Here is a 21623-nt window from a genome sequence, read left to right on the forward strand (position 1 = left end):
GAAAACATGTTACATGTGGCGCCTGTTAAAAACAAAGCCAAGTGTTTGTCATGACTCATTACATGGCAAATATTGTTTTAAAATAATGATTTTACTCACTAAATGTAAGCTAACATGCTAAAAAAAGATGCCAGTAACATCAGTGGTTGATGTTGGTGAACAAAAATAATAAAGATCCATGATTTACCTGCATGATCAGAACATGCCGACAGACACACGCAGGCAGGCCACAAGGTGCTCACAATATAGCTAACGAGCAGTAATCAACACAGACACAGGGCAACATTAGGATTCATTTATGTGTCTGGATTCCTGGAGGCTGTATTCACAAAATATCTCACCCTCGGGAGTCCTCCTAACTGGCACTAAAAGTTCCTAATTAACCAATTCACAAAGCTGTTGAGAGCAACTTTCAGTAAAGAACAGAGAGGACGTCTGATCTGTGGATGACATCATGTTTCATCATTCATTTATTTTGTTCCACTGATTGAATCTTAATTAACTCATCATCTTGCTGTCAGTATACGCTTCACAAAGTTCATTATGATTGAATTTTTACAAAACCCTGGTGTGAGGAGGCACCTTGTGAGAAGGTCCTGGTGACTCAGGAGCAACTTTTAGCACTAAAATGCTTTGTGAAATACTCTTAACCCCAAAAATTTAGGAATCCTAAAGTTAGGACTTATACACTGAGTTATTTCATCCTAACTTGACCAGTTAGTTTTGTGAATACGACCCCTGATGAATGTGTGAAAGTCTAACATTTCTGTCATTTCTTTTAAATTTTGGTCTCCACCAACTCCTGAGAAAAATATCTGGGTTTGTTAAGATTTGTGACTCTTTATCATCCATCCTTTATCAATACAACAACATTGGGCCTGATCATTTGACCAGTGTTTAACCTTCCCAACAACCCAGCAGCCAGTGCTGTCAGTGATTTAAACACAAGAGGGAGCTACGTGTCCACTACTGGAGAGACAAAAAAACCCCAAAGAACCCAGAATAAAAATATCTTCATGCTTGTATAGCTCTTCATTTTTTCATTTAATGATATTGACTCCCATGGTGGAAAAAAATTCCCTTAGTTAAAAGGTTGCACGCTCACAGTCGACCCACACAGGTGACTTTGCTTTATTTAGGCTGATTAGACCTTTTCTCAGGACATTTAATCAGCAGCAACTGAAAACACCTGAGTGGGTGTGCAGAACATTTACATACAAGTTTAATTCAAAATGTTACATCAGCATGAACACAATTAAACCTTCACCAGAGATTCTTTTAAATGTTTTGAGCTTTAATGAGTTTTAAAGTCTCATTGTCTACAAGCTGTTTAGAGGCTTTTGTTCCCTGCAAAGATTTAAATTCTCAGAGTAACACTGGAAAAAGATCAGAAAAAAAACTGTCACCAACTGGCAACTTCGCTCTAAAATATTTGTATTCTGCCTTCAAAAACTGGCTGAGTAGGCAATAAAAACAGAGATTTGAGTTGCAGTTTTCTTCATCCTCAGGAGACCTTGAATGCTTGTACAACATTTCCTGACAATCCATCCTGTAGTTGTTGAGATATTTCAGTCTGGACCTAAATGGTGGACATGCTGTCAGCACGACTAAAAACACACTGAGGAGAGATTGGTATATTTACAAAAATCTGAGATGCAGAGGGGAAAAATTATAAGCAGTGATGGAAATAAGTAAGTAAGTTGTTTACTCAAGAACTAAACTACTTTACAGCTCCACCAAATACTGATTTTTCCCTCTAAACTTCTCACATGGTTTCATTCCAATAAATGTTCAAATGATCCAATATTTCACCAAAAATCAAAGATTAGAGAAAAAGTCCAAAAACTGAAAACAGATTTGTGTATCAGAACTTTGTTTTTTCTTCTTTCCTCTCCCATTAATCATCTCACGACCCCTCAGATTTATCTGCTGACCCTTTGGAGGGGCCCGACCCCTAGGTTGGGAACCACTGGACTAAATTAGCTAACTGTATATAAAGTAGTGTAAACTAGCTCCACCTCCAGCAGCTACAACAGTAACATGCTGCTCTAACACTAATGCTTCACTATTAATAATCTAATGATGTCATATATAATAATATATCTTATACTTATGTACTTTTACTTAAGTAGGATTTCTTAATCCTCTTACTTTCGGGACTTTTACTACTAATGGAGTATTTTATATTGCTGTATAGTCTTTTTTTCTGAAGTACAGTAAAGGATCTAAATACTTCTTCCACCACTGACTGTAAGTTACAAGGACAGCTCACGAGGAAATAACAGCTGCTGCAGCGACTGAACCTGGGACGGCTCAGAAAAACAAGTAGAGTGCTCAAATACGCAACTCAGAGGCAGGGAGGTAAGGTAAAAGGTGTTTACTGTGCTGATGATCAAAGGAAAGGTTCAGGCAGACATGAAGGGAGAAATGCTGCAGGTATAAACTGACGGGTTGATGAGGGGAAGGTACTCAGGTGAGTTTGGAGGTCAGGTGACGATGCTGCGTTCATGTCACATGAGATGGAAGAGGTGGAAGATTAAAGTACTGTGTTTACAGTATTGTTAATAGTATTTGCACTACTGCATAGTTTACAGTGACAGTTTGGCCTGTAAATAAATATGACATTGTATGTATGTTGTAGTCCGTTGTTGTGTGTGTGTATATGTAACAGGGTCAACTGTGCAGCGTATTATAATTACACAAAATTTGTAAATAGTTAAATCCTGACGTGCTACTCCTCCAGGGTCAACAGGTGGAACATTTAAGGCTCTGTTCACTGTACCCCTACATTCACTTTTGTGGGTGCCCCCCCCCCCCCCCCCATAAATAATGTCTCCCGCCTTCACCTCTCCCCTTTTATTGTCATACTTCATGGGAGAGGAGCCTGAGTTAGTGTCACAATTGATCGGAGGATATTTTCTTTTCATTTACTTCTGTCAGTTGCTGGAATAAATGGTGGCCTCCAATTAAACACTCGTTTTTGAAAAAAATAATTTATATATATCCTTCTCTTTTCCACCTTTGTGCCTGTACATAATAGTTATAAGTTTATATCTGCTTCTTTCTGTTAGCATGCTGTACTTGTTTAGCTTTATGTCTTCTTCTATTGTCTTCTTCTTTCGGTACATTGTATCTAAGTACACTGGAAACTGGATTCAAATTCCTTGTGTGTTCTAACCAGTATAACACCATATCCAGTAAACGTGGGTTTAATCTCCTTGAACGACAGACTTCGGCTGACATGAAGAGTCCCTATTTGCTTGATTTTCAGACAGTTCTGTATCATGAATCGTTAAGTCAGATATATCTAGAGTTTCCTAGTTGTAATTACAACTTGGATGTTGACGTGAACACTATTTACGAGTCAGAATCTTGTAATTACAAAAATTCTGATATGACATGAACACAGCATATAAGGCGGAAAATGAGGAGAGCTGCAGGGAGGGAGACTCAACAGACTGCTGATGGGAATAGCAGAGCTAGCACTACTGCTAGCGAGCTAATCCACTGCTGAATGTGTGTCATTGTTGAAAATGACATTTGTTGTGCATTCTGGTCAAAGTTGTTTGTAGAATTTCGCTGGGCGACAGATTGACATATTAAAGATTTGAGGGAAAATTCTGTTAATAGAACTATAATACAGAATTTGTGAAGTAATACTGGAGGATCTTTAAATGTGGTTGTTAAAATCTGATAAATTAGACATCATGCACGAATATTTGTAATGAACATGTAATTTTGGAGGGAGGTTGGCTACATTTGGGGTTTACATTTGTAAATATTTTGCATTGTTCCAATCACAATTTGTCAAAATTAAATAAAAGAATAAAGAAAGGTTGATTTTTCTCTTTGCTGTGTAGAATATTACTCATTTTCCAGTAATAAATGTGTTCTATTTTTCACTATTTATCTTATGTTACAGTACCAAGCTAGCAAGGCTAACGAAAACTAGCCTACGGACACCTTCGGCTGTCTCAGTCAGTCATGTGACCCCTGCCTTGCTGGCTGACAAAAACAAGAGGTTAAAATAAACATTTAACATGTGACGTCTGGATTATTGTTTGGTTTTTTGTGTAAATGCGACGTCACCCTGCAAAGCCAGTTAAAAACACACACACACACACACACACGAAGAACAAGGCCTTAATTCATAAATATTTTATATACAAAATATTGTTACAATTATATTCAACGTATGTCACATTAGAATAATGATAGATACTTTACATACATTTGATCAGTCTTCATATTTCACAGTACATACATGAAAAAGATCACAATTCTAGTTTACTTTGTATACAATAAATACATGCTCTGGTCGTAGGCTTTAATTTTTTACAAACTTACAGTTAGTTTTAAACAGAGTGCAAGAGTTCAGTCGTCACTACAGTGGCGGCCGTTGTAAAAGATCCCACTTCATGCACTTAAACCCTCCCGTAGACGAATCTTTGTTCAGCGTAATACAGCAGAAACAAAAAGACGAACCTCTTAACGAGCTACCAGACAATCTTTAGCTAAATTCTACCAAATAGTGGCTGGAGCCAAAGTGCAGCTAGTTTTGGCAAACGTGCGGTAAAAAGTGGGACGTCTACAACGGCTACGACTGTCTGCAAACAACCCAAAATACGTCAAGAGAGCTAGTTGAACATGGCTCCCTGAACACTTGCGTTCCTTGGCACATGGTAAACAGACAAGAGTGTGGATCAACCCCTGGTACACTTCAGCCAACTGAGCAAAAAAAATGCCTGTATGTTTAAGTTTCACCAGGCAAAGTCCACGCCGAATGTTAAAGACCAATCAGACATTCAGAAAGGTATGATTGGCGTGCGACTGTGCATGCATGGCAAGGCTGTGGCGTCAAATCACTCGTAAGTATTTTGTTCTTATCCGATTAAAAACTGTAAAAGTAGACTGAAATAAAATCTCAGAGGTCCAGATTTGGACCTCGTAAATGTCTTCATACTGTCTAGAAACAGGTTATCAACTTTTGGCTGATTCCATCCAGAGCAGGTCTACAAGTAAACAGTGTTCACAGTTGAACACTTGGCAAAAAGGCAGAAGAGCTAAATTTGAAACCTCTGACACCGTGTTTCTCCTCAGTGCAGAGAAGCTGCACTTTGTTTGACAGGCCACAGTCCAGTGGTCAGATACTTTCAACTACTGTACCCATAAATCTTTGCTTCTGAAAAATGCCTGTTTTACCTTTCAAGTCAATACTGTAGATCCAAAACACAATCTTCATATTTTTTAGCCTCTCTAAATCCAACTGGGTACGGTGAGCTAGCTACGTTAGCTAGCAGGCTTCTTTTTTTTTTTTTTTTTTTTTTTAAGGCTATGTAAATTATGACTGTACATTTAAATTCAAAATCATATCCAAGTGTTTCATCATCAGGACTTTTATATCCAAAGTTTTTTTTTCACTCTGAAGAAAATATAATACCAGAAGTTCGTCCTTAAAGGGCAACACGCATTGCTGACTTCTTGATGTGCGTCGTCGTGTCTAGATGTGCAAAACTCTCCAGAAAAGCAGCAGTTTTATAATATCGGCTTCCTTGGATCGGCACATCCAGACTACTGGATCCTGACTATGTATCTGTATACTGTGTCTGGTGTGTGCTACAGATGTTAACTGGCGTGCATCAGAGGATGTGAAGCTACGTGACGCAGCAGCCAACGTATGTCGTACTTAATTCTTTTGTCATGTTACCCATCATGTTTAAAAAGACCAAAATGTGTTTGTTTTTTTTTTGCTCTGTCACTCAAGTTGGTTAATAACTGGTATCCGACACCATTTTTTGGGAAACTTTGTGGTCTCCATGTCATCAAATATTTGTTAGCGGTCGAAAGAACTAAATCTTCCAACTCGCTCTCAGCTCATGTTCTGGTTACTGATGATCATTAAACTGTCTTTACGTAGCAGTCAGATCTTTCTCTTAGAAGACCTAAACTCATAAATTTCCAACTGATGATGTTTGTTGAAAAGCATCATGGGATTGGAGATGGGATAACAGATATGTTTAGGTTTCATTTGCTACAAACTGCCAACATAGTTATTTGGTAGAAGTAGAAGAAAAAAGGAAGTTCAACTTTCTCTCTAACGAATCAAAACCTTTTTTTTTAAATACTACATCGGTGATGAAAACTTTGATAGTTAAGTTTCCATCCAAATGTAGTGGAAACTTTCAGTGAATTTCCATAATCACCAGAAATATTAGAATTAATGCACGTTTCCATGCACAACTGTTATGCAAGTATTGACGTCATTGAACGACTGCAGAAGAAGAAGGAAGGGCGCCACAAGATGACAAAAAGACAAAAAGAGCGCCGGTCAAACCTCAAACGATGGAAAATCATGACATTTCTGACTGTTTCATGTATTAATATGTTTTCGTCTCTTCATTGGAGCGGGAAGCTTGGGTGACATTTAAGTCACGTGCTTCAGGTTAGTCATGATTTATAGTGACCATTGCACTTTCTCGTGTTTTGATGTTTGATGTCAGTGTGATAATTCTCACTGTGCGTTCTTCTATTTCGACTTTTCAAGAGAGATTCTCATTATTTATTAATTAAATAAGAGTTGTCTCTCTCTTTCATGTTGAATATAGTCAGTCAGAAGCTTTGATGGTCTGTGTTTACCTGAGATTGAATATGACTGCTCGTAAACAACAGACAAAGCAGTGAACAACATGTAGCCCTGACTTTAAAAACTCTGGTCCATGTCAGTCTCTGATCCTGCGTCCGTGCCGCTGCTCATCTTCCCTCCTCCACAGGACGAGTATCTGATTTCAGCTTGACAAACTCCTTGGCGACCTCGTCGGCAGGCCGCTGGGACAGGATACGCATCACCGTCATGCCCGTCTCATCCGTCTCAATGCGTGGCCCGAGCGGACACCAGCACACGCAGCTCTTTCGGTCGGCGACGTCACGCAGCTGAACCACGGCCATGCCGACCACCCGGTCTGCCCGACCAAAACAGTAGTCCTTCACCGCCACCTGGAGCTCGTAGCAGTCTGGGGACTCCTTACCCAGGACGCTGCAGAGGAGAGGAGAACATTTAAAAATCAACCAGCAGTTTACAACATTGTTAAAGTGGTTCGGAAGAGGTTCGGATTTCAAACTCACAACTGGAAGGCCTCGTTGAACTTGGCCGTCCAGCTGTTGTTCTTGGATTTGGTGGTGAACTTGCGCTTCTTGTCGGCCAGGAAGGGACCGACCATGGAGACTTCGACGAAAGGCCGGAACATCCCCGATGTCTGCCACTTCATGTCGTTCACAGCGATAACTGAATGGAGACGATGTGGGAGAACAGGAGGAGAGAGAAGGAGACAACGTGATGTAGATGATGGTACTGTCGGATGTATAATTGTGTGTTTGTGAGTGAGTATATATATTGTATATATTGATGGTCATATCAGGTGGAGAGGATCATTGATTATCTATGCTTTGGAAAGTAATACGAAGAATACGCAACTTGTACTTAATAGACTAAAACATGCAAAAGCAGCAGAATGATCCTTTAAAGGGTTTGTTCAAGGTTTGGTCCTGGATTTAAGAATTAAAATATAAAGAGGTGTTTAAGTTTGGGATTTAATGGTAAATGTTTGTGCATTTTGTGTTCAGGTGTCTCACCTCTGACGTTGACCTTGCGTTCCTTCCCGAGCATCATGTCGATCTGCAGCACGGCCTCTCCGATGGGCTTCTCTACCCCTGAACCTGCAGGACAAACACACACATCCACACGTCCATATTATATATTATTAACAATATCTTTTTAACTTTACTCTCATGTTTTTCTTTTATTCTTATCTTGATATTATTGCTGCTGCACTGACCCACTTTCTTATCTTTTTACATTTCAGCTTTGTTAAAAAAAAAAAAGATCCTTTTGTTACTATTGAAGCTGATTTTGATAACAGTTAAGACATATAATCATATCTTACACTTTTATAGTTAGTTTTTGATAACTTTTTTCTAATTTACAGCATGAAAAGAGCCCCACAAACACACTGAAATGAGGCATGTCATTGAGAGTGAAAGAAAGTGCTAAAATATTAAAGTCCTTGTCACTTTTTCAAAAATTTAGAAGATCCTGCAAAAGTCTGGAGGTACAGTGTGAGCAGACTTACCTCTATCAGGACGAATCTTTTCATTGCCGGTGATTCTGAGACCCATCCCATTATGAACTGAGAGAACAAGAAAGAACACAGAGATATAATGATGTGGCCTTGCTATTTGATTAACGACACATCTGTACATGCAGTGTGTGTGTGTGTGTATGTGTGTGTCTATGATCACCTTGGGAGTGTTGCGTGGTGATGAAGGTCTTGATGAGAGCGTCGGTGCTCTGGGAGTAGAGAGAGAGTGCGTAACGCAGTGAAGCCAATTCAGGACTTTTCTCCACAAACGCCTTCTTCAGCCCGTTTCCTCCTGCGTGGAAGTATTGCTAAAGGAGAAGAAAGCAGCAGGGTGAACATGATAAAAAATATCCTTTTATTCTAACAGTATAAAATGTTATACTCGATGTGGAATAAGCACACAAAAAAAGAGTTAGGATTTTTCTTTTTCTTGTTCTTAAAAGCTTGAATATAAGGACACATTTTCTTCAGTAAATCCAGAGTGTATTTTCCTGAATAACTAAATACATCATTGATTTTTTTCTTATAAAAGCAGTGTGTTAAATCTTCATCAGCACTTTATTTTCTTCCCTTTATTCTTCTTTTTGCTGTTGTTTTTGCCTTTAAAATACATCCTTTATTTTAGTCTGAATTGCATGTGTAGTCCCGGCACTTTTAATGTCTTCAGTTGTGTTTTTATTGCATTTATGTTTTCATGGTTTTGTGTTTTATGCTGCCTTACTGCAAAAAAACAATTCCTCTTGTGGGACAATAAAGATCTGAACTGAACATGATTTGGTTTGGTGTAAAGCAGCAGGTTGAGAATTTTCACAAAACTGGTTATTTTTTATATCTAAATGTGCTCAAGAATTCATATAAATACAAAAAAACATTTTAATATCACCATGCCAACCATGACACTTCATTAGGTAGAGACAAACATGTTTTGTCACTGTTAGCTAACTAGTTTTCTCTGTGGATCCTGCTTCAGAAGACACGTCTCTGTCCACTGTGTTGGAAAATGAACTATCAGCAGCCTGAAGCTTCAGCTCACACAAGTTGACCTTACTTCATTCTGGATGCCGGCTGCCAGTCAGTAACCCTCTCTGTCAAAACGAGCAATCAAATTTCTGTTGTCTTTCACCGTCATCTATTTATATGAGTCAAGGGTTTTCATTGTGACTGTCACAAAATCAAAGACAAGGAACGAACTGAAAGCAACTCATCCATCCCACCCCGACTTGATCTCATTATTTCCCCAGTAGCAAGCTCGAGTGTCTCACTGAGGGTAAACAGAATATTTATTTTGGTCATTACAGCTGACAGTGGCATATTTACAGCACAGTTTGTTTGTCATGTTATGTTTTTATTTATTTATTTGGGATGGTGGTAAATTCTTTAACAAATCAGAAGTTGGCCTTAAGTTACAAAAGGTTGAGAACCCCTGGTGTAAACTACCTGACATGAAAAGCATTACTGAACTTTTTATAGATGCTGTGAAGATTGTCTTGCATATTTCATAATGCCATAGAATTAAAAGTCTAGATGCAACTGACTGATTTTACCATGTAGTTTCTTGCTTTACATGTGAATTTCCTACCTTGATCGTCTCCAGTCCTGCATCAACGATCACACACTGTTTGGGTGTCAAAGTTTTGGCTTCACCTCCTCCCTGTAGAGTTAACAGAGACTGATATCAGACAGAGTTCCCTCAAAAGATCAACTCAGCAGCGACTTAAGAGAGAGGGCAGAACATCTGAAATTTACTTTCCCAATCTGAGTTTTACCCAGCCTGTCTAGTCTTCAAACCGCCGGCTCCTGCATACCACCAATGACTATTAAAGACCGTGTGCAAATGTGTTAAGCTTACAGCTGCTACTGTAGATACTGAAAAACTCCCGATGTCACTGGGTAAACCCCTAAATTCTCTTTCGAGATATAATTTAACTTTTTTTCTGTGTCCTGGGTCTGTTACCTTGAGATTAGACAGGCCTTTAGCCGCTGTGAGGAGTTGGGCACCCTGCGGAGAGACGAGGAAGAAGGAGAGAAAGAAGCAGATAAGAAAAGATTATACTGAAACTTCAATGCTTCATTCTACGTCTTAACTTTGCTGATGCTTTTGCAAATGACAAAATGCAGTAATTCAACATTACTAACTTCTCCACAGAAGAAATCAAACTAGGAAAAACTCATGTAAAGATGATTTTAACACTTTGAAAATGAGAAACACAGGATATTACCATTATCCAACATAACAGTACATATACTTGCCTTCACTTTCATTTTTTTGTCAAATTTATGTGTTTTTTGATGAATAAATGTAGCTACAAACTGTTTTAATGCCTTTAATGGTATTAATTTGCTGCTGGAAGACACGACATCAACAGCACATAGATGTAAATATGAATGTTTGTGAATTCAGTCACTTCCTTTGATTAAAAAACTGCTTGTTGTTTGTCTTTGAATCACAAATAAGAGTTTTCAAAACAGTCCCCTTCTTGCGTTTTTATCACCACTCAACAAAAAAAAAAGCATTAAAAAATACATCAAAGGAAATTAAAAATCATATTACATGAAGTATAAGATTTGTGTTTAAGGCACTTAAACATGCAACGTCCTTTCATAACTGAGTGTGCTTGTGTGTTTTCTCATCTCCTTTACTGTCCTCTAATTACTGTCATCAGTCTGTAAAAACCGACCTTGGAATGACAGCAAAGAAAAGAAATGAAGAAAATGAGTTTCTTTGTTCACTTCATCATACAACTGCTTTTAGTCACCAGTGTGTGTGTCTGTGTGTCTGATCTCTAGACCTTGAGATTCACAGTTTTTGCAGAGTGAGAACATTTTGTCTGCTTGTCACGTCTTCAAAGGACTGTATGAAAGTTAAGGATTGGTTTAAGAATAAGTTTAATGGTCGTACTTACCAGGCTGTCGTTGCTTTGAGGCAGGACGATGGTCTTCTCCAGGCTGCTCAGGACGATCTTCCACAGATCTTTCAGGATCCTCTTCAGCACCGTCTTCTCACAGATGTCGGCGAAGATACTGAGACTGGATCACACAAACACACGACCAGGATGTTAGCTAAAAGCTGTTTGTTCCAACAGTCTGCATTGTACAGTGATATCCATTATAGGGTTCAGTCTTCAAGCATTTAGAGCACACCAGTCATTCTTTAATATACTGTATTATACAGTCGTGGGCTCAAAAAGCCGGTCTAAATCTAGTAAAGCAGGCTGAAGATGAGGGTTGGTCTAAAACACCACTTTAATTTATTTATTAGCAGCATATAAACAGTTAATAAATGGTTTATAACATACTATAATGTAGTTGTAAAGCAAGGCAAGTTTATTCGTTTAGCACCTTTGAATAACAAGGGAATTCAAAGTGCTTTACATAAAACACAAAAGGCATTAAGACAAAAACACAAGACATTATAAAAAAGACATTTAAATAGAATAAATAGAAGAAAAAATAAGCTAAAATAGAATAAGACAGATAAAACAAGAGAATAAAAATTACAGAGCAGCAACAGTGCAGTGAGAGAGATATGAAGAGCCCCGCGTTTGATTTAATAAAGGTCTTCCACCTTCATTTAACCCTTTCATGCATAGTGGTCACTACAGCGGACAGCTATTCAAAAGCCGTTTTCTTATATATGCATGGGGTTTTAAAAGTATAGTTGCACATCAGCCAACACAGTGTCATCCTGTACGCTGCCATCTATTGGCCAGCCTTTGTAAGTGCAACACAAATTTCTTAAAACCATAAACTGTACAAGCTCAAAACCAAGATGGCCACCCGCCAGCCAGAAACGCTCCACAGCTCACGAACATCTTGCCAATCCTTCTATAGTAATAGACGCTTGCAGGTAAATAACATTTTGTAACATCAAGTAACAACTAAGGAGTAATACAACTGTAAAAATTTCCAAGTGTTGATTTTACGTTGGGAGAAAATGACAATTAATAATCTGTCCACTAAGTTGGACAAATTCCTTGAAAAATGCATGTTTAAAAATGAAGTTCAAATTTTTTTTTTCATGCCTAAAGAGGAATAAAAAACTTCCTGACTGAGGTTATCATAATTCATGTATGAAAGAGTTAAAAGAACTAAGATGTGGAGTTTGTTCCAGACATGTGGTGCATAAAAAATATATAAGCATTTACAGACATGTCTGTAAGTAGATATAAATGTTTATTAATGCATTTGTCAACCACTGTAACTCCTGTAGACAATATGAGATGAGGTTGTTGTATTTATGGATAATATAGTAAAACACAGTTGTGATAATAGAAAATATGGCTTCATAGGAGAAGTTATAATAGTTGACAAATACTGTACAATAATTAACACTTAAATATGTCCTTATATCTGCTTACAACTATATTATATATGTTATATAAACATTATTAAACGGTTATATACTGCTTATAAATGGTAAATATGGTACTTAAAGTAAAACAGTAAATTGTGTCAGAATCTCTTGAAACTGAAATATTGACAAACCAGTTTCCGTCTCTTTATGTTTAGGAAGCAAAGACTAACCTAATGCACGAGAGATGTTTAAAGGCGGAGGTCGTTATTATGAATTAAAATGATTAGATAGAAATGTATCTTTCCTTTGCTTCTCTATTGATGGACTGAACGCTACCGTACGATGACACAGAACAAAACTGTGTACTGAAATGTATGCATCAAATCATCAACGCTACCATGTCCGTTTCTCTTTTGTTTTTTAGCCTCCAGAGAGTTTGACTGAGTGTTCATTCACATTCTGCTTCAGTTTTTTAGGCTACAGACTAACAGCTGATCGGCTCCTTCAGAGAACTCCGAGAAACTTTTCAAGGACTCAGATTATTTAATTATTTTTGATGTTTTAATCCTAAAATCCTTAATACAACCTCTTCAGGCAAACGCCCACAAGAAAACGTACAAGACGTCGGAACATGTGCCTCAACAAGGTCCTTACGGAGCCTCGTCAGCACCCAGCTGTGTTGGCGCGCCATGTTAAGTTGCCCTCCAGTGCTCCTGACCTAATCATGGATGAAGTGTCTCCTAATAAGTATATAATTAGTATTCACATGAACAAAGTGAGAGAAAGCAGTTGTTCTAGCTCGCATAAATCATTTTGAGTGAAAGCACATAATTCAGTAGATTCATGACATTAGTTGAAAACATGCTCTGCTCTGAATAATAATTTGTTTCTGATGTGGTTTTTCTGTAAAAAAAAAAAAGAAAAGCAATTCTTAAAATGACATCTACTCCTTCTTCTTCCTCATGCAAAAAATTCACAGTCTGTGAATGTTCATATTTTTCTAATTTCAAAAGTTTAACTGCTTGAGACAAGATGTCTCCTTCTTCACTGAGCAGAGCACATTTTAGAGTGAAGTCAATGTTCAAGTTAAATATTTTTTTATATATAAAACCCAGTATCACAAATCACAAATTTGCCTCAGGGGGGCTTTACGATCTGTACATTAATACAACATCCTCTGTTCTTAAACTCTTCATTCAAATGAGGAAAACTTTCCAAAAAAAAACTGTAACGGGGGAAAAACATGTAAGAAACCTCAGGAAGAGCAACAGAGTAGGGAGAAATACATCATGGACAAACAGGATGACAAAAATATAGATCGATTTATAACATATCAAATCAAACCTGTGGTGGAAGAAGTACTGAGATATTTTGACTTAAGTAAAAGTAGCAATACTACAGTGAAAAAATGACATTACATGTAAAAACCCTGCATTTAAAAGTAAAAGTGCAGAAATTTTGGCAGTAAAATGTACTAAAAGTATCAAAAGTAAAAGTACTCACAATGCAAAATGGCCCAGTTTAGTGTTATATGTATCATATATATTTATTATTGGTACATTATTTCATATTTATTAATAGACATGTAAATGTAAGCAGCATTTTAATGTAGAGCTAAAGTTAGTTATAATAATGCATATCTAAACTGATCATAACATAATTGTAGTGGAGTAAAAAGTGCAGTATTTCCCCCAAAGTAGCGTAAAATGAAAATACTCAAGTAAAATACAAATACCTCAAAATTGTACTTAAGTACTGCACTTGAGTAAATGTATCAAAGGGGGGCTTTAAACGTCAGAGAACCCCTCCTGCATTCTTCACCCAGCGGCTGAAATGTACAGTACAATCAGAGTCGCTGTGTGTGTGTCATGCCTCGACTTACTTCCCATCCAGGAACTCCATGAGGGGCCTCAATATGGTGTCAGCATCTGCCTCTGCAGTGTTGCGGTTGGGAGGGCCTTTGATCTGATAGAGGATCTCCGCCATCTGACGCATGCAGCCGGTAATACGAGTCTGGAAACTGAAGGGAGACGAGAAAAACTTCTGTGAGTCTGGTGGAGGCTTGTTCCTCAGTCAACAGTGGAATACTGTATGTGCAGTGGTGGAAGATACCAATACAGTTATGTAAAAATACTCCACTGCAAGTTAAAGTCCTGCATCAAAAACTGAAAAACTACTACAGTAAAAGTACATAAGTATTATGAGCTTGATGTAGTTAAAGTATTGCAGTAAAAGTAGTGGTTTGGTCCCTCTGACTGATATATTATTATATATGACATCATTAGATTATTAATACTGAAGCATTAGTGTTAGAGCAGCATGTTACTGTTGTAGCTGCTGGAGGTGGAGCTAGTTTCAACTACTTTATATACAGTTAGATAGTTTAGTCCAGTGGTTCCCAACCTAGGGGTCGGGCCCCCCCAAAGGGTCACCAGATAAATCTGAGGGGTCGTGAGATGATTAATGGGAGAGGAAAGAAGAAGAAACAAAGTTCTGATACACAAATCTGTTTTTGGACTTTTTCTCTAATCTTTAATCTTTGGTAAAATATTGGATCATTTGAACATTTATTGAAATGAAAGCATTTGAGAAGTTTAGAGGGAAAAATCACTATTTGGTGGAGCTGTTAACAACTCATAGACATGTGAAATGTGACCCCGACTACACACTGCTTTATGTGAGACATCAAAAGCCAAAAAGGTTGGAAACCACTGGTTTCATCTTTAACAATGTGTTGTATTTTAAAAGCTTTATCCATTGTGTCAAATCTTCATCTGAAAAGTAACTAAAGCTGTAAAATAAGCAAGTAGCATCAAATGGAAATACTCAAGTAAAGTACAAGTACCTCAAAATTGTACTTAGGTACAGCACTTCAGTAAATGTACTTATTTACTTTCCACCACTGTTTATGTGTGTGTGTTACCTTTTAGCAAACATCATGCTGAAGTTGTCCAGGACGGTGCTGAGCTTCACCTGCAGCTCATTGAGGATGTCAGCTGCCTCTGTGTCCAGCTGCAACACATATAAAGGGACAAGAAGAGAGAAGTGAAACCAGATTATTTAAAGCTTTTACAATCAATCAGTTATAAAACCAATAAAGTCACTGGCTCTGTCTTGTCTCCAGAGTCTACTGGTCTTCAGGTGTTTTATTCCTCTTTTTCTCCGTACTTCTTTCACTTAAATGGAAATCTAATATTATAAGCAAGAATTTACACCTAAAAAAGTGACACTACCCCCCAGAAATATACCAAAATGTAGCTTCCATCCACTAAAGATTTCATGTAGGTCCATCACAGTATTTTACCTTTAACATGAATAAGACAACTAGAACACTAGTTTCAGTTTAAGCTGTATTCATCATGCTGCTGGACCATAAGTGTCTCTTTTTAGGATTTTGGATAAAGTGATGCAAGTATTGCACACTTTAGAGTTGTGGTACTTTATGTATGAATTAATAAGCAAAAGTTAAAGTTGCTGTCTTGAGTTGTGTATCTGTATACCACAGGCAATATCGACATCTCGTCAGTTTCTCTTTGGTGCATTTTTTTTGATGTTTGAGCAGAACTGTACACATAATTTGCAGCAAAATAAATATGTATGAATGATGGTAGTTGAAAGGGCAAAAAGTGCACAGTACATGTACATAAGTTCTACTGCAGGAATACATCTCGAGTGTGTATCACCAGATAAACACAGTGACTTACAGTATGGACATATTTCATGTGTGTAATGACGCTGTTGGATGACAAATGAATACAGATCAGTAAACAGGAAAGTAAACAGTGTTGACTAAAATGCGAAACGGCAAAGATCGTGACAAACACAAGATTTCAGCTGAGAATGGGAGAAAGTGGAGGCGACCTCATTTACGCCTCTTCAAATCCATTCAACAGTGTCTGAAAAAGGGCACTTCAAGCTATAAAGAACCTGCCATTTCATCACGCTCAAGCACGTCTTCAAAAATATACCAAAGAGGCTGAAGTTTTAGTTTTTTTACACTGACTTGAACTCATTTAATAGCAGGAAGTTGTTGCTCTTTCCTCTCAGCATTTTCCCCCAGTAAACAGATGTGAACATGACAAATAATAAACTAAAGAACTGATCCAAAATTGGCTTTTTTTAAATAGCTATTTTTACTGTTTGTAGACATTTCTGTATCTGTAAACCTAAATCTGTAATTAAGACAGTGGCTATAGTCCATGTTCAGTATTTTCAGAGACTTGTGCTTTGACAGATAACAAGGACTGTGCTGAAACTAGTCCATTTTTTAAGCAAGTTTATGTCAGTAAAATTTATATTGACAATCACCAGTTTCCTCTTTTTTAAACAAATAAAACTTGTGTGATGTTTGCCTCCTCAGACGTCAAGCTCAGCTGCACATCACCACCAGACCTGGCAGGTATTCGTTTTTCCGCCAGACCCTGAGGCCAAAGTGCCCGGTGGCCAGTCCTCTTGTTCGTGGGGGTTTTTATTTTAATGGTTTGATTGTGTTGTGAACACTGTTTGTGTCTGGGCGTGCAGTCCTGTGGGTCATCCAGGCATGACTGAGCTTGAAAAATAAAGTAAACTTTGACTGTTGAGTAATGACGTACCAGGGACACAGAGAGAGTTGTGTGTTTTTGGATCCGAAGCATATTTTTCTTGTTTTCCCAGTTTGCTATGTCCTTTATGCCAGTTTCTTAGCAACTGCAAGCTGTGCAATCAACATTTTTTCCCCCCGAGATTTACATTTGGACTAAAATAAATACAGCTACAGTATGTAAGTAAATGACAGCAACATCTTGAGGCCAAACAAACAAAGTGCTGCTAAATCAAACCAAAAATCAAAGTATGCAGCTTTTTGTTAAAAAAAGATCAGATTTTCAGTGTATACCAGAGGTAATAATATACTAAGCTAGGGTTTTAAAGGCCCAGTACAGTCAGTTTTCCATCCAAATGTAACATATTTTTTGTTATGTAAATACTGGGGAGTTCTGTGCACCTAGAGAAACAGCTGGCAGTGCTAATTCTCCAATCTGGTACTATTAAATCTTTGCAGAAGAAGAGGGTGCAATTGAATGACGTAATTGAAAGAGGATCAGAAAGTCCAGAAAACCATTGCAGAAAACCGTGGATGTATTATGGAAACCGTGTAGAAAACATGATGGAAATATGGCGTTTATGTTAATTACATGTATTAATTTGAGGTCCACAAATAAGTTAGATGCTTTATATACTGTACGTCATTTTTTTAATTATGTTTATCACTTTGTCATTTTTTCTTTTTAGTGTAAAAACTTCTTGTGATATTTTGACTTTTTTCAAATTTCTGACATTTCCAATCATTTCTAGCCTCAGACCAAGTACCTCCCACTCCCTCCACTCCAATGTGCATTTAAACAGGAGGATGGAAACACACCTATTGTTACAACCACACAGGTATTTTCATTTTTTCCCCTTGATTAGACCTCTATGAAGAACTATACTTGATGGACATCTCCCTCACTGCGGATAGTCTCAGAGAGGGAGATGTCCATCCAGCATAGTTTTTAATAGAGTTCATAGTTACGTTACTAGCGACCGTAGTAATTATGACTCGGATCAGTGGTGCAGTACAGATGACGTATATATATGGAACTACCACTGCCTCATTGTAAGGATGTAGAAACTTTAACCGACTCCATGTTTTTCTAACCTTAACAAATTGATAATTTTAACCCAAACCATCATCTTTCCCTAAACCTAACCAACTGGTTTTTGTGCCTCAACTTAACCAGACTTTAATCACAGTGTTGTCACATAATAAACCATTATTTTTAACAGTGATTTGTACTGGTTTGCGAAAGCACAGACAAATGTCATCCTGCCGATTACTGCTGATAGGGTCTCCAGATTAGAAAACACTGCTATGTGTCATTCTGGAGCCACATGGTCAAACAACATATTTGGTTGTTTGATCAGAAAAATTTGTTGTCCTCACTCACCTCCTGAGACTCATAGGGCAGGAAAATTTAATCATTCTTACTGGTATGTTGAGTTTAGTGACCTCCATGTAATTCCCAACATAGCCCTGCTAAACTTCACCCTGAGCAGAGGCCAGATCAGCCAGAATAACTTAAAACACTTGTGTGGGTGCACAGGAATACTAAAAACATGCTCAACTCTGAGCTATCAAAAAATATTTAACAATCCATTCTTGTGCCAGTTACCGCAAAAAAAGCCAAAGCTTCAAAGTGTTTTATTTCAGTGGTCATGATCCAGCCTGCAGCATGAACTGGCCTTGAGAAGTCTGGTAACAGACCTCCAATAAACCTGTAAAATACAGCCTGCAGCTCATTAGTATGCTGCTCCTTGAGTGTGCACCACATGTTACGGCCAGCCGAGTGGCTAGACGGTTGCAAGAAAAGGCGTCTGAAAGTGTCTTTGTAGAAACTGTGCCATCGATAACTGTGAATCTGTGTTATTAGATAGAAGATTCTGGGCAAACTGCCATAATATACTGTATAATCGGACTAAAGGAGAACTGTGACTTTCAAGTGACAGTGTTTTAGTATCTTCCGTTTTAATTGAGAAATCTTCCGGCGAGTGAAGTGAAAGGTTGGACTGTCCACTCCCTCCAAAACCGAGTCTGTTCTTGGTCTGAGGCCAAAAACGATTGCTGTGTTTACAGTAAACTGCAATTATTGGGCAGCGGGAAGTGGCTTTTTTGGCTTCATGCGCCATTGAGCAACTTTCATAGGAATGTACATAAACAGTACATAAAAGCTATTAAATCTTTGTATCCCATATTAAAATATCAAATATTAAAAGTTTGTATCCCAGTGAAAATGTGTCTCTCCAGTGTTCTGAAGGACTGATCTCTTTGGATTAACTGGATAAGACAAGAGACACTTGTTTTCTTGTCTATGAGTTGTTTGCTGACTGTATATGTGCCTTGATTCTTAAATAGTCTATACAATTACAAATTGTGCTTAAAGTCCAGATTAAATGAAAACCTTTTAACCCCTTTAGATCACAGCCCGAGTTTAACAATATATATTTAACAATATATGCCAAAAAAACCCCCAAAATATCAATTTCTTTGTATTCTTATATCAAAATCCAATCATATTTTTTTCCTGTAAAACAAAATATGACGTGTGCTTACGTAGGGCTTGAACCAAACCATCAATCAATCTTCAACTTTTAGCAGCACAGAGCAAAGATTCATTACGATGCTCATTTTTTAACATTCAAATCAAATTCCTCCCAACGCTACGTCCCGTCTGTCTGTCCTCATTTCACTCAGAAATACATTATGATACAGAGATTAGATACTCTCGATTCAAATGTTCTTTTTTCCCTTCTTATTATTTATTTTACTTATTTTTTGAAAATTGTCTCCCCTTCTTTGGTTGCCCCTCTGGGCATGTTTGAATTTCTGAATGTTTGAATTTTACACTGTAGTTATTCTTATTGTCAAAATGTGCTTGTTATATATATATATATATATATATATATATATATGTCTTTATACATCCGTGGGCCAAAGGTTGACCAATGGTGTAACATCATTAGTCAGCCGAGTGTCGCTACTACATGTATCTGTCATTTGAAATGAAAAACCTTCTAGTGTCATACATGGTCCAGCCATATATTAGGTTTTGACCTTGTCTTGTTTTAACTAGTCTCAATCACCTACCACCTAAACTCCCCACAGAAACATCTGCTAGTTCAACAGTTCATACGCTGTATGTTTGCACCATATTTTGCATTAAAATGGTAAATCACATAAAACTTATGGAGGTATGAATCATTTCTACATATTCTCACTTCACTTGGAGTATTTTTTTAAGACTTAGGGAGGAGAGAGAAAGTGAATGCCTGAGAAAAATGACTCCTTAGAAGAGACACACATACACACTCCCCTAACTAGAATCACAGCTTAAATTAGAAGTGTCCTTTATAGGTAATAAGTGTTTGTCCGACTCTCTTATCTCTCTGCACCACACAACTGTACCTTCTTTGTAGCAGCTGTGGCTTCAGTCTTCACGGAGAGACAGAAAGGAAAAACAAGAGAAGACACAGACGTAAAACAAAAAAGAAACTGAGGATAATACAGCGCTGAATATTCATAATTAAAACAATAACAAACTACAGAGAAACAGGGATGTACTTTATGGTATAGAGCAGGTAAAAACAGTGTGGGGGTGGATTTGTGTGGGTTTTTGTGATATTGTCTAGTGGATTGGGTAATGGTGAGTCTGTGATTTTAATAAAAGCTTTTTGTTTATTGCTTTTTGGTTTATTGGGATGCTACAAAACAAAGAGGAACACTGACATCACCTGTAGAAATCCTATGTTTTACTGCACACACCCAACAGGAATCATATGGACAACAGTCGCATTTTTATAACAACAACACCATCATACAACGTCAATGTCAGATACCTACAGACAGACGTTTCCTGTTACAGTTACCAGCCAAATCCTATATCCTATATACTTGCTTTTACCAACACGTACACATATGGCTGAGATGTGAGTATCATTGTTCATATACTTTGCGTGCACCTGGTGGAATAAAAAGTATATGAACTAGCCGCTGAATGACAGCAGAATCCTCTCTGTCCAACATTGGAATATTCTCTATAGGAGCAAGTTTATGTAAGGTTATTATATTGTTCAGATGACAGCAGAAGCAGCAGCAGTGATGTTTAGCTTGTTTAGTTTCTCTTCAAAACTTTCTGTAGTTGCTGACATAGTGACATAGTTATTCCCACTATTCATGCGCTTAATCAGAAGACGGTACAGTTGTGCACATGCTCAAACTACGACTCAAAGGATAAACACAATAGCCATAATGCTCATGCAAAACATAGTTAAAAGCAAGTATATCAACACTCTAAGCAGGATTAGTGACTTGTCACCTACACATAATCTTTAAATTTTATAAAATTAACTGCACTAAAAAATAATCTGGTGGATCTATATCTGTTTGGTACAATATCCAATGCAAATATAATAAGTATTCAATCCAAAATTTGTCACATTTAGATTCACGTTATTGGCTGAAATAACAAAATCAGGGAATGTATTCAAATACATTCAATTAGGACAAAAAAATGGCAGATACTTACTGTAGTTTGCATATTTGTGCCATCTCTGGTTGACTAAACTGATTCTACAGTGTTATAAATGCTACCAGCAGTATTAACGTTGTACGTCAGGATAAC

The 21623-nt window shown here is 37.6% G+C and overlaps 2 protein-coding genes across 2 annotated transcripts in view; both read right to left on the reverse strand.

Moving 5' to 3' along the window:
• The window catches only part of rnf215 (ring finger protein 215), a 30863-nt gene extending 30580 nt beyond the window's left edge, over window positions 1–283 (reverse strand). The window contains exon 1 of the mRNA XM_067572048.1: window positions 188–283. The gene's annotated coding sequence lies outside the window, so the exon portion shown is untranslated. The remainder of the gene's footprint in view (window positions 1–187) is intronic.
• A 3860-nt stretch (window positions 284–4143) lies between these two features.
• Window positions 4144–21623, reverse strand: part of LOC137169129 (protein unc-13 homolog B-like) — a 202162-nt gene continuing 184682 nt past the window's right edge. The window contains exons 32-41 of the mRNA XM_067572132.1: window positions 15353–15441; window positions 14312–14449; window positions 11039–11162; window positions 10090–10134; window positions 9715–9786; window positions 8296–8443; window positions 8127–8183; window positions 7630–7713; window positions 7123–7282; window positions 4144–7033 (exon numbers count right to left, since the gene is read on the reverse strand). Of these exons, the coding sequence (XP_067428233.1) occupies window positions 6751–7033; window positions 7123–7282; window positions 7630–7713; window positions 8127–8183; window positions 8296–8443; window positions 9715–9786; window positions 10090–10134; window positions 11039–11162; window positions 14312–14449; window positions 15353–15441 (1200 nt within the window). The 3' untranslated portion in view covers window positions 4144–6750. The remainder of the gene's footprint in view (window positions 7034–7122; window positions 7283–7629; window positions 7714–8126; window positions 8184–8295; window positions 8444–9714; window positions 9787–10089; window positions 10135–11038; window positions 11163–14311; window positions 14450–15352; window positions 15442–21623) is intronic.

This window comes from Thunnus thynnus, chromosome 2, assembly GCF_963924715.1.
Source record: "Thunnus thynnus chromosome 2, fThuThy2.1, whole genome shotgun sequence".
Taxonomy (NCBI): domain Eukaryota; kingdom Metazoa; phylum Chordata; class Actinopteri; order Scombriformes; family Scombridae; genus Thunnus; species Thunnus thynnus.